At 36.4% G+C, this 13,577-nt stretch overlaps 1 protein-coding gene across 1 annotated transcript in view; it reads left to right on the forward strand.

Moving 5' to 3' along the window:
- The window catches only part of FAF1 (Fas associated factor 1), a 428,908-nt gene that overhangs the window by 285,813 nt on the left and 129,518 nt on the right, over positions 1–13,577 (forward strand). The window contains exons 9-11 of the mRNA XM_047789144.1: positions 3,018–3,113; positions 11,940–12,066; positions 13,025–13,088. Coding sequence (XP_047645100.1) covers positions 3,018–3,113; positions 11,940–12,066; positions 13,025–13,088 — 287 coding nt within the window. The remainder of the gene's footprint in view (positions 1–3,017; positions 3,114–11,939; positions 12,067–13,024; positions 13,089–13,577) is intronic.

Below are 13,577 nucleotides of genomic sequence, written 5' to 3' on the forward strand. Positions count from 1 at the left end.
ATTGTCATTGGGCAATTTGAGTGCTGTAGCCAGCCTGGAATCTCAGCCTTAAATAGGTTCCCTGAAAGTGGACACTATGCCTTATCTTTAATTAGTCTTGGGCACATGGTAACTCAGAAATTCCTGACCCTTTAATTTCCTCAGTGCAGAGTGAATCAGCTCTAGATGAAGGAAAAAGTGCTGGCCACTCTCCTCTTATCTTCAGGAATTATTAGTAGCTCTGGGGAAGCTCAATGTTGATAACTGTGGAGACAAGCCCCATTACAGAGCCAGCCCATTTTTAGTACCACGTACTTTTTTTTAAATTTTAATTTTATTCGGGTATCGTTGTTAGCACAAGTCCATGTGCCTGATGCGCAGTAAGGTCAAACAAACCAAAATGTTGGGGTTTGGAGCAGAGAAAGGTTTATTGCAGGAGATGGGTGGCTCTTGTCCCCAAAATATCCCAAACTCGCTGAACCCAAAATTGTAAAGCCTTTTAAGAGCCAGATGAGAGAGGAGGGGGTTCCCGAGCTAAGTGATCAGCTCAAGCTTAATTCTCCAATCGGTTGTTAGTGAAGCCAGATGAGAGAGGAGGGGTTCCCGAGCTTAATTCTCCAATTGGTTGTTAGTGAAGTCCCAGGGGAGTATCACAAGGGTTCACATGATCAGTCCTTAGGACCCAGTAGGTCTGGGGGCTATGTGCTCATGATCATCAGGTATTTAATTTCTTCCATTTGGTGATGATTTTAGCATCTGCAAAGTAACTCAGGAAATGTACATCAGATACTGTTTAGTATCTAGGTACTTCAGAGAGGAGCCTCCCCTTGGAAGGCCCATGGGGTCCTGCTTAGTTACTTAGTTGACTTATAGGGTTGTGTCAATTTTAGGTGTACAGCAAAGTGAATCAGTTATGCATGTGCATATACCCATTCCTTTCCATATTCTTTTCCCATTTGGGTCACTACAGAGTATTGAGTAGATTTCCCTGATGCTTTCTTCCAGGTCCTCCTCAACTATGCCCTCTTTTAACTTACACATGATTGGGCTGAATGCAGAGACAGATAGTTGAAGTTAATCGGCCATTTCTCTTCCCCAAGTCCTAATTCTAATGATCATTGGAATGATAATAGCTCTTCTGCCTATTTAAGTATAGTTTCAAAGCCAGCTTTTACTTACCTTATTCCATTTAACCCTTTTGAAAGTCCATTGAGGCAGTTAGGGCAGAGATTTCTCACCTCAATTAATAAAAGAGGCAACTCTAGCTTGAATAGAGAAATGACTTTTCCAAGATCGGGAGGCTAGGCAGTACTTAAATTGAGATTTTTCTGGCTCCTTCAGGTCTCTTTCCATTACACTACACTGCTTTTGATTGCCAGTGACATTTACCATCATTACTATTTCATTACCAGAGGATTTCAGGGTGGGGGAAGAGAACTTTTTCAAATGGAAAATACTGTGAAGGCATCAGGGCTTGAAATTTAGCCTGTGTTTCTTAACCAACTTCACTATGCCTTTATTTATACTGAAATGAAATAAATTTAGCTAATTGTGACATTGTATTGATGGATATGATTGAATAGAAATCAATCAGTCAAGACAGAATCAATACTTGAACATTTATGTATTTATTTATTCAAGCAGGTCTTCTAGCATTTGTACCTTACAGTACTTGAACATTTATGTATTTATTTATTCAAGCTGGTCTTCTAGCATTTGTACCTTACAGTACCAAAATATCTAGATCCAAAAGCAAGCAAACAAAAACTTCTAATCAGGTGAAAGGAGAAATAACAATAATCAAACACATATGATTTTTATCAGTGTAATCTATATGACATACACACCTCACCTGCATATTTATTGAAATATACCTGCATATTTATGTGATGTTTGCATTTTCCATTCCAGTATTCGTCTTTAGATAATTAACCTAATTATAACACATTTGAATTGTAGTTATGACTAACCAACTATTGTAACTAGGTCCCTGTGAATTTACAGATACTTCTGTTTCCTCATATCAGTTTAATTCACACCTCCCCAAAGTTACAATGGATGTTTTCAGTGTGCTAGCGGATATTCTATTTTGTTTCCAATAATAATAAAGGAAGTTTTACTTTATATTATCATTACATTAAATGTGTGTCATTTTACTAACACCAATGAGAAATACTGTCTTTGATTTGTTTGTTTTGGCTGCACATGGGGCATGTGGAAGTTCCTGGGCCAGGGGTTGAACCTATGCCACAGTTGCAACATGTGCCACAGCTGTGGCAACACTGGTTCCCTAACCCACTGCACCACACAGAAATTTACAAAAATACTATCTTTGGGTTATTTAATATTGTTTTAATTCTTCTGTATAGACAAAAGTAACTGGTACTCATATTTCCCCTAATTTAATTTACATCTCAAAATAGTTGTTTAATATCTGATCCACTATAAAATTCAATATTGCTTTAATTGTTTTAGCTAAATATGGGTGAGGTTTTCAATAATGGTAACAAAAAGAGTAAACTGAATGTCTGTGTGCCAGGTACTCTTCTTGGAGCTTTACATGTATGTATTACATGTATTCAGATCTATAATGATCTGAAATTGTAGATTAATATCGATGAAAGCATAAATGGCATTGTAACCATGTATAGAAACTTTTTAAAAAATGCCTTAAGCAAACACTTACGGGTATACCCTTCCAAAAAGATTTATAGAGTACTGTGCTGGGAATTGGGAAATGGAGGTGTCACTCTACTAATCAGAAAAGTAACAGACATGCTGGGGTGGGGAGGTATATATAATTAGCTTCATTTTAGGCTTGTTTCAGTTTCCTGGAGCCTCAGTCTATGTCTAATGAAAAATAGCCTTGGCTATAGTAACATCCATATCTGGAAAATTTTCAGATTTTCAAAACCTTCCTTTGAATGTAACATTCTAATCTAGCTCCAGAAATAATAAAAAAAAAAATCTGAAAAGTAAAAATTTTTGTGAACTATGACCTCATCTTGTTTACAAGTGATGGATTCTACTTTTTGCAGATGTGTCTTGCTGAATCAGGGCTCTCTTATCCCTGCCATCGACTTACAGTGGGAAGAAGATCTTCACCTACACAGACCCGGGAGCTGTCCGAAGAGGTAAGCCTGTTTGCCAGCTTTTCATTGAACAGAAAGCCTGTGCTCCACTCACCTGCCCACTTCCTATTCTTTTTTAGCTGCCACAGCAATGAATAGATCAAGTTAATGTGGCGTGAAGAGTCTCAGTAAATTCTTGAAGGCAGAAACTTTCTTTATGAGATTATTGCTAATGTGCTCCTTCTTGTTCTCTAAGTTTCATGTTTCAAACAGACAGAATTTGGGTGAATTGGTTGAAGTGATTTTCACTTAGAACTGTCAGGTTAACAAAGGGATTTTCTTTGCTGCTGACTATATAGGTAAGTACATATTAGGCTTCATCCTGAAGGTCCTTTAACTCTGAGTTGCAGTACCTTCTAGGAGCCAGGCATTCTGCTCCATACTAGGTAACAAAAATGAATAACAGTGTACCAATACCGCAGTGCTCAGAGTCAAAGGTGGTAGATTAGCAAACCAATAATAATGGCATAATGTAGTAAATGCAGTGATAGCAGTGCATACAGGGTGCTGTAGAAACAAAAAAAGGCAGAGAAGACTGAACACGTTTATGTGTGTGTTATGCCTGAATGTGTCTTTGTGGGTGGGTCTGAACTGTATTAAAAGAAAATTGTCTTTTCCTTGGCTACAAATAACAGTATGTGTCCAGCTCTGACTTTGGTTATAAGGGCCTGGGTAAGAGAGCCTTGACATTACAGTTTATGTGTTTTACAAGTATTTGTTGAGCTGCTACTCTACTAGGAAAAGTCATTACCATGACTTAAAAAGTGCATGCAACAGAGGTCATAACTAAATAGTACAAAAAACTTTATTTATGCCAGTGTTTTTCAGGCTAGAGCAGTGATCCAAGTATTCAAAAGCTTGAGCTAGTTCGGCAAAAGCTTTTTCCGCTTGCATTCTATACAAGATGTGGTTGCAACTTTTTTATTTCAACTGATATATTTTGTATACTCATTACGGAAGCTGCCGCAGAACCTCTCCAGCCACCCTCTGAAAATGTAATTGTATCACTTAAATGCTTGAAAGAGAAAGGGGCCTGCATAAGTGAAGTTCTAGTCTATGATCATCCTGTGAAAATGATAGTCTGCTACTCTGGGTTTTAGAAATCTGCAAAGAAGGGAGGTTTTCCCCCTTTTACAGATACTACTGTACTGTTTTCTTGGACCTCTAAAAATGTTAATTTCCTTTAAAAAGCCCACACCATTTTTTTTTTTCCAGCACTTTATCTCACTAATTCCTTGTGAAAGAAAAAATAATTGAGTTTCACTGCTTGGCAGAAATTGCCAGAAATAATTTATTGAAATATTTCCTTCTAATGCTTGAGTATATTTTTAATCACTAAAGTAGGTTGTGCTTCAACTCTTTCAGTGGTTAAATCTACTAACATTAAAGGGGAGCCAACTAGCTTCACCCAAAATTCTTAATTATTTTATGTTCTGAGAGGTGACAGTTACCAATTTCACTTCATTTTATTTCTTTCTCTCACCCTCCCCATTATATGCGTTTTTTGGGCAGTCCCTTCAGTGGGAAGAAGTCAAGGCCATATAGTGATAAATAGTGTTTGTGAAGCTGGCATAAACTTTTTAGGTTAATTACAGAAGAAGGTAAAGTAGAGTTAGGGGGCTTTGTAAAACTAAAACAGCCACGGCCTTGGGAATTTCTTTAAAATCTGATTATCTGGGTTGAGTCCATTATTTTTCCTTCCCTGGCTAGCTGTCAATACCACTTCCTTCTAGGGGCTGATGAGAAGTGAGGAAGAAATTTTGACTTGGTTTTTATGTTGTCAGAGAATTGTAAAACGGGAAAGGATTTCTTATTTTACTTACACTCTCCCATCCATTCATCTCTCACTCATTTAAACAATTCTTTAATGTCTTCTACATGCCAAACATTAGGACCATTAGTCTATGTGCTGCAAGAGCTCCCTTTTATCTCCATTGGCCGGGTTCTGACCTCAGGAGGCAACAAGTACCATTGCTGAGGATCTCTGTCTGTTAATATCTACCTTATATTAAACTGGAAGCTGTGACCTTGTAGCTTCCACTCAGTGGCTCTGCTGCTTTCTTCTGGTTTTAACCCTTCTCTTACATGACTTCATGTATTTCAGTACAGTTAACGTTTTGCTGTTGACTGTCTTTAAGCCTTGAGTTAGGAGGGAGATATTTGAAACCAGTAGTTAAATTCAAGTTTTCAGTTTTATATGCACTATAGTTATGTGTTCTCTAGCTGGTAGAATTTTGTTTCTTACATCCTCTTTCTAGCTTTGCAAATACATTGTCCTTATGCTAATTGAACATTTTCTTGTTTCTTCCCATCTTCCCCTTGCTTCTGTACTCCCTTTCAAAGATCTTCCTATATTTCTGGATATTTACCTAGATACCTGTTTTCTCTTTATCCCAGCTGCTTAGATAGGACAGTGTAGGGACCCCCTGGACCCAGGTTCCTTGGAAATTGTCCAATCCTCAGTTGATAGTGGAGGAGCAGGGTAGGTACCCCAAGAATAACAAAAACAAATTTCAAGTGTAGTTAATGTTAAAACTATTTGTTTATAAATTCAGTTAAGGAGACAGCTACTGAATACTTACCATATGCTAGTCAAATGAATGTAAACTGAAAATTTCATATTATATAATCAGTGAGAAAAGTGACACAACGAGACATAAGACACTAGGGGAGCACATGTGATGGGGAGGTGCTGTAACCTTCAAAAATGTTTTCAGGAAAAGCCCTATCTGCTTTATCTTCCTCTGAGGCCTAACACCTAGTAAAGCGCCTGGCACATCGCAGCCACAGAATAAATATCTGTGAATTATTTATTTTTTTTTTTTAAAAAAGAAGAAAATAGAGAAGAGGAGCAGGGATTAGACAGGTTGACGTCCAAATCAAATTATAAAGAATGAGTCACAGTCAGCCAAATAAAAAAAACAAACAAACATGGAAATAGTGTTGGAAGTAGTGTTCCATTCGGAGGAAACAGTGTGATATATTGTAGAATATGGGGAGAAATTAGTATATTTTGGTGTTGATGCACAGTAAAGTGGGAGGCAAAGATAGGAGATGAGGCAAACGTGAATAGGTCTTATACGTCAAGATGGGCACTTGAACTGTGGGAAGCCATAGAAGACTTTAAAAGTGGGGAATGATTTTTTTTTTTTTAATTTTCCCAAGTAGAAAATTTAGAGAAAAGCACTTTGGCTGCTGTACAGAGGCTAGATGTAAGGGAAGCAAGATTGGAGACAGACAAATCAGATAGGAATCTATTGTACTAGTATAGGCAGAAGATAATGAGATCCTGAACTAGAACATCATTAGTGAAAAAGAGAGAAGGACATGGATTCAGAATATATTTTGTAAGGGAAAATCAGTAGGACTGGTGTCTAATAGGATCTGTGGGAGAAGGGAGGGAGGAAACAACAATGCCTAGCTTTTGGCTGAAGTGACAGAAAAGATTCATTCAGTAGGCATTCAATAAATTCTCATTATACAACCACTGTACACCTGACGCTGGTGTTAAGTGCTGGAAACATGGCTCTGAACAGAGCCCGGTCTTTCCATCAAGGAACACTACCTAACCACATGAATACAGATAGTTGCCAAAAGTCTATATTTCAGTCTTTAAAACTTGATGAGACAAGTATGTAGCTTGTCTACCAGTGGTGCCATGCCACATACTCACCAGAGGCAGACTAAATCATAATCCAGTTCCTTCTAAACATCTCCATCCAAATTCCTACTAAAGATTCACTCTGTTAAAACTGAACTTCTGTCTTTCTCAAAACCCATCTGCTCACCCATGTTAATGCTCATCGTCAGCCCAAGACAAGAACTGTTTACTGCAGTCACTGAGGGACCTGCTCTTCTTTGAAACTGTCCCACTTGATCTGATATAAGATCTTTATATCCTTTTCCTTTTTTACTGTTCAAATAAGGATATTTTTATATCAGCATCAAAGTTGTTACCCTAATTTGTTAGTTGAGGTGCTTGCTGTTAGTTTATGTTCTGCCCATCAAATTGATGCTACCCCCACCAGCCTCTCTCACATCAGAGGGTTAAGAGGTCTCTCCTGCATTTTTATTCTCTCCATATCTATTGCTGAAGCTTCATGGGAGCTAAGTTTGAAGGAATTTTTTTTTTTTTGGATGAGAAGATCTGAACATGTTGTTAGAATGAAGAAAAGGAAAAATTCGTTTTTATAAAATGCCATGCTATGCCATTTCTTTTCCTTTTCACAGCCACCTTTGTGGGTCAATATAAATTACCTTCTGTGGTCGATGCAGTGATGCTCACCCAAAGTCACACAGAAAATAATAAAGTATTCAACACCAGGTCTTTTGATTATAAATTCAGATTTCTTTGTTGTAGTTTTTGTGGGTTTTTTGTTTTTGTTTTTGTTTTTTTTTGGTCACGTTTCCATTTTTTTTGGTTTAGTTTTTTGGTCACAGTATCATAACTATCTCTTCCTTAATTCTCATCCTACCTAACCTAATATTTCTTGTCCCCATTAAAATTTTCTCAGACGTTGCTTCTCAGATTCTTTCTCTTAATTGCCCTTCTAATCTTTGATAGCCGTTTCTTTTACTGTTTCTCTTTCTTCATCAATTGAAATAAATATATATGTGTGTATATATATTCTGTAAACTTCTATCCTTATCACCATTCTTCCTTTATTTTTTAACTGATATTATTACTTTCTATAACCTCAGCTATTATTTATTTGCTGATCATTTGCAAATCTAAATCTTTTCTGGGCCCATTTCTTAGGCTCCCCAAAGGATTTTTTTCAGTTGCCTACTAGATGTGTTTACCTGGGTGTCCTGTAGTTTCCTCAAATGTGTTCTATCTGGGCACTGACCTCAGTAGTCTTCCTCACCAGACCTGACTTTCCGTACCCACTCAGACAGCCAAACTAGAAATTTCGGTTTCTTACTTGCTTCTTCCATTTTTTTTCATCCTCTAATCTAATTGGTCAACAATTGCAGTCAGTTCTAGTAAAGTATATTTTAAGTCTGTCCCCTTCATTGAATTCCCACTACTACTGCTCAAGTACAGGCTCTCAAGTCCTCTCACTTGAAACTTTGAAGTGAGCATTCCTTCTCATGTCTTCAGGTCTAATCTGGCATATGTTAAACCACACACACACACACACACACACACGCACGCATGCACCCACGCACACCCATCAGAGTTGTTCCCTTGAACAACCTTCTCCTTACTCTTTTAGTGATTTTCCTATTGACATCAGAGTAAAATCCACATACCTTAGTGTGCCATTTAAGGACTACTACAATATAGTCTCATTAAAATTTTCTTGCCTTAGAGCCAGTCCTCATTCTTCTTCCATACATGGAACTGATGATTCATGTAGTTTGTTTTTTGAAATTATTTATTGGTTTTTTAGATATCCAGTTTCTTGCTTGTGTTTTTTCATCTGCCTAGAGTATAACTCCCTTTCCACCAGTCTTTCGTTATATACACTCCACAACATTGGTATATTTTTTAAAGATATGGGTTAAATATTAGCACTTGCATCAGGCCGTGGAGAGCCTTCTCATGTAACTAATCACTCTCTCCTTTATTATCCAATGGTCTTTGCTTATACTTTTTTTTGTATCATTTAACACACTGAAAAGACGTATTTGCAACTAAATACATCTTCCTTTAAAACGAGAATTTTCTAAAGACTAGAACCATGTTTTTTCTTTGTATCCCTAGCTTTTAGCCTTGTTCTTTGACACAGTAATTAGTTGGTGAAAGGAATATCTGCTTCATTTATAAGCTTGCCTTATGTGTATGAATTTTAGGTTTTGTCTCAAGTAATTTGGTTATCATCTTTTCTAAGAAGTTTGCCCCCCATTCCTCCCACTCCCAGTGTGTTAAGTGCTCTCCCCTGAAATTACCTGTCATAACACTTACTGTTAGGTACTCTGGTTATCTGTGTGTATTATGTGGTATTCCTAGAGAGAACACGGGCTATATAGCTTTCACCCAGGTCCAGGCAATGCAGCACTTAGTGAGGTTTGTAAATGTTTGTTAAATGATAAAGGGAGTAGATGAATGCAATAAACAGCCAAAATAGAATCACTAATTTTTTTACCCTTTTAAAAAAATTTCTGAATAAATACCTTCTCTGGATTCAAAGCATTTTAGGGCAGTCATGACTGAACCAAGAGATTATCTATTCTCATCAGCAAACATTAATGAAAGAAGATTGTTTATCTCATTTTTTAGAAAAAGCTTTTCCTAACCTGTTAGGTGGCTGATAAGAAAATATGAAGAGATTGGGAGTTCCTTATACATAATTAAGTAGCTCATTCTTGCAGATACTTCAATAATTCATATTTGAAATAATACTTTTTTCAACAAAATCGGCTTTTTAGATACCTGCCTTTGAAGATGTTGTAGGATTTCACTTTCTGGACTCTTAAAAGAGTTGAGAATTCTGTAATTTGTGAAGACAAAATAATGTGTTACATAGACACAAAATTAAAATCACTGTCCTAGTATGAGATAAATTCCTATTGTTATGGAAAGGGGCTATTATTTGACTGAAAACTGGATTAGGAGAAAGAGGATAGATGTGAGGAGTAAGGTAAAAGTGGTGAGAAAGAAAAGATGGTATATAGAATGGTCCCTTTCTTTTTCATCCCTGTGTCCTCCAAACATCCTTAACCTGATGCCTCTTAAAGGGAGGGTGAGTACTCGGCAAGACTAGGTGAAGGCTGAGATGATTGCTTAGCTGACAGGTATGAGGTTGATCATTCTGGACCTTTGTTTCTTTCCCCTTGCCTGTGGAACCTGGCTAAGTACCCAAAGGAACGTGTAGCATACCTTTTAGATCCTGAGGCTTTACCTGTTTAAGGCTAAGCCTCAAAATTCAAGGGAAGTTCATGCTCCAGATATTTGCCTACATGAAACACAGATGGAATTCAAGTCCTAGTAAATGTTATTTTGAAGAGGAGGCTCCCTCATACTGCTTTTGAAGGTTTTTTTGGGGGGAGGGGGCGGGGGGCGAGTTGTCTTTTTAGGTTTGTACCGGCAGCATATGGAAGTTCCCAGGCTAGGGGTCAAATCAACGCCACAGCCACATCAACATAGAATCTGAACCACATCTGCTACCTACACCGCAGCTCCCAGCAGCATTGGATCCTTAACCCACTGAGCGAGGCCAGGGATCAAACCCGTGTCCTCATGGATCCTATTCAGGTTCATTTCTGCTGAGCCACGATGGGAACTCTGGTTTTGAATCTTTAAGCTGTTGAATTGCTGAAATCAGAGATCTTGGCTCTACAAAGCAAAACACTAAAGTTATCATTAGGCTTTCATGTAGAACCAAGACTTCTGTGAGAAATAGTGGTATAGTCAGAAGAGCAGATAGATCCTTAGGGCAAGGACCATTCATTTTTATTCATCCAATAAGTATATGTACATTAATTCTCTTTTCAAACCATTGGGAAGACTAACTTTAAGAGGGAAAATGTTGCAATGTGGACATTAATGCTTAGTTATGCCCATGGAGGAAATGCTAAGCCTGCTGATTCTTGTGGAGTAAGTACCTTGGCCTCTTCATTTGGAGCTGTTAGACGCCCTGGGTTAGTAGTTTTAAAAATTGTTCCATAGTGTCCTGAAAGCCTTCAGAGGTGCCCCAGCTGTCAAAAGGTCATGAGGAAGAAAAGGCCAGGCTCAGGAGCATTGTTGGTCTCTCCTTGCATCAACCGGAGTGGTCTTATTTTATCTATTTATGCACTGTAATTATACTAATATTTTGCCTTGGTGCAGGGGGAAGAAGGTAACTCTGCAAAGAAATTTGAAAACCATTGATAAGCGATCTTTAAAATCCCTTCTAGGTTTAAAATCCATGATTCTGTGACTACCTGAACGCTGACATCCCCCCAGCCAAGTTTTATGAGTCTTTGATTCTGTTTCTTTGAATGCATTTTCATAATTTAGGTATACAGCACCGTATATTAAAAGAAACTTCACGTGTTAAATGGTCTTTGTAGACTATTTATTGAACAGAGAACAGGTGGGCATTTAGCCAAATACCCTGCTGGGAACCGCGTCTCATCCAGGACATGAATATTTGTCAGGATTCATAACTCAGTTCGGATGTTTGAAATCTCAGTATTGTTGAAATCCCCTTCTAACTTAGATATCAGGGGCTGAGTTCATATTTCGAAGCTGATGTTTTATATTGTAATGCCTTATATCTCAACTGATGTTGCTGAAAACAAAATAAATGGAGCATGTATATTAGTGCCCAGCATGTAGTAAATTCTCAGTAAATGTTTATTGAATTGAAGCATCATTATTATATCTCATATTTAATAGACTTCAGTTTACAAAGAGCTTTCATGTTTCATGTTATCATCCAATAATACTTTGAGGATAGTGTATTTAAGAACCTTTGCAGTAGGAAGTGGCAAATTTGGAAATACTGCCGTAACTTCTACCTGACAAGTATAGATTCATATAAGCTTTTTGAAAGACTCATAGCTTATTTGTCTCTTACCTTTGCAAGTGTACCCATTTCCTCATTTATTGAGCACTTAATTGTGCACTGTAGGCTGGGAATAAAACAGACAAAAATCCCAGCTGTCATTGAGTTTGTAAGCATCCTTCATTTTCCCTCAGCCTCCAACCTTTAGTCTGGTGGTGTCATAGCAAGTATAGAAATATATGTAAGCCTTAAAATGAAAAATATTAAGCTTTACTCCAGAAAATAGCTTTGTATCTAATAAAAAATTTATAATGCTTCTGTATTATTGTGACTGTATTTTGGAACTTGATTTCCTAAGTTCAATATGAAACTAATCGGGACTTTTCTTAAATAGCAAAGCACCGATGTCCACATGGTTAGTGATAGCGATGGAGATGACTTTGAAGATGCTTCTGAATTTGGGGTGGATGATGGAGAAGTATTCGGCATGGCATCATCAGCCCTAAGGAAATCTCCAATGAGTGAGTATTAATAGCTCTTTGGGTCCAGCATTGTAATTCTCTCTCCTAGTGCAGAAACTTACAAAGAACAGTGAACTTAATCTCTTACTGACCTTCAGGTTTAGAAAGATAAAATATTGCAAGGAGATATCATTCATTAGAACCAGAGCTTCTTGAGTTCTAATCTCGTGCCCAAACATCCCCAGTGCTTTGGTAAAATTCATTAAAAACTCAGTGGAATGTAACTTTTGTTTCACATGTATAATTACTTACGAGTTTGTCTCTTTAAAGCTAGACATTGATAAACAAATAGGTGTACTTTTTTGACTATACTTGTTTCTACATATCATATTGGAGATGAGTTTTAACAGTAGTTATATTACTTTTGCATTCAGTGGTGTGCATCTTTGGAAGGAAAAAAAGTAAATTAAATGTGCCATCTCCCTCACTTGCACCTGAAAAGATACATAGGGTAGACTCTTAAGTGGTGCTATATACAAAATGACCATTAAAATGAGTGTAAATGACTCATTTATTCTGTAAAATTAGGGATCTTTTATGAGCAGAAATAGATGTGATATTTATATAAAACTATTTTCCTGATTAGTATTGTTTTTAAAATAATTTGAGAACCTTTTTATATAATTTATTCACACATGTCATTTTAAGAAAATTTTGAAATCTTAATTGAAAACTGGCACATATTTTCATTGCCTAGCAGGATTGTAATCAGTTGGTTTTCAAAACTTTATGAGCTTGAAAATTTTTTTAAGGCTCTTTTTCAAGGTTTGATGAAATCTAATGTATGTCGAGTTAAAATGTCTCCTCAGATATATCACAGAAGCTAAAATTTAATTTTATTTCCTCTTTATTGATTAAATATATTTCTTATATGTGGGATTAGATGTTATGTGGTTTGTTTTTTGTGTCTATTTGTTTTGGTTTTTTGTTTTTGTTTTTTCTTTTGTTTGTTTTTTAGTGCCAGAAAACGCAGAAAATGAAGGAGATGCCTTATTACAATTTACAGCAGAGTTTTCTTCAAGGTAGGGTTAGGATATTAACTATATAAAATTGATGTTCTTTTAATGCTACTGTGATTTTTTTTGGAGCAATTTTAATCATAGATTGCTTTTAATTTCTCCTTAACATATTCAAAGAATAGGTTTATCAATTTATACAATCTTAATAGTGAATACATAGTATTCAAGTTAAGTAACTACTATTTATATCACTTCAGAGATGTAGTTACTTCTGTGTCTTTATTGAAGCATAATAAATGGATTACTAATTTAATATCTTAACTATATTCCCAAAAGGACTAGGTCATGGGATACTAATTTTTAGTATATACTATGACAATCTTTTAAAATAATATTGAATAACAAGATAATTTAAAAATTTTAGATTTAAGTGAATTTTTTCTTTTAATTTTTGTGTTTGGAATCATTTAACCATTTCTTTCAATAGACTAATGCAAAATTTTCTGTGTTTGAAATTTTCCTAAGGTGTTTAAAATATTTGAACATCTAAAC

Source organism: Phacochoerus africanus, chromosome 8, assembly GCF_016906955.1.
Source record: "Phacochoerus africanus isolate WHEZ1 chromosome 8, ROS_Pafr_v1, whole genome shotgun sequence".
Taxonomy (NCBI): domain Eukaryota; kingdom Metazoa; phylum Chordata; class Mammalia; order Artiodactyla; family Suidae; genus Phacochoerus; species Phacochoerus africanus.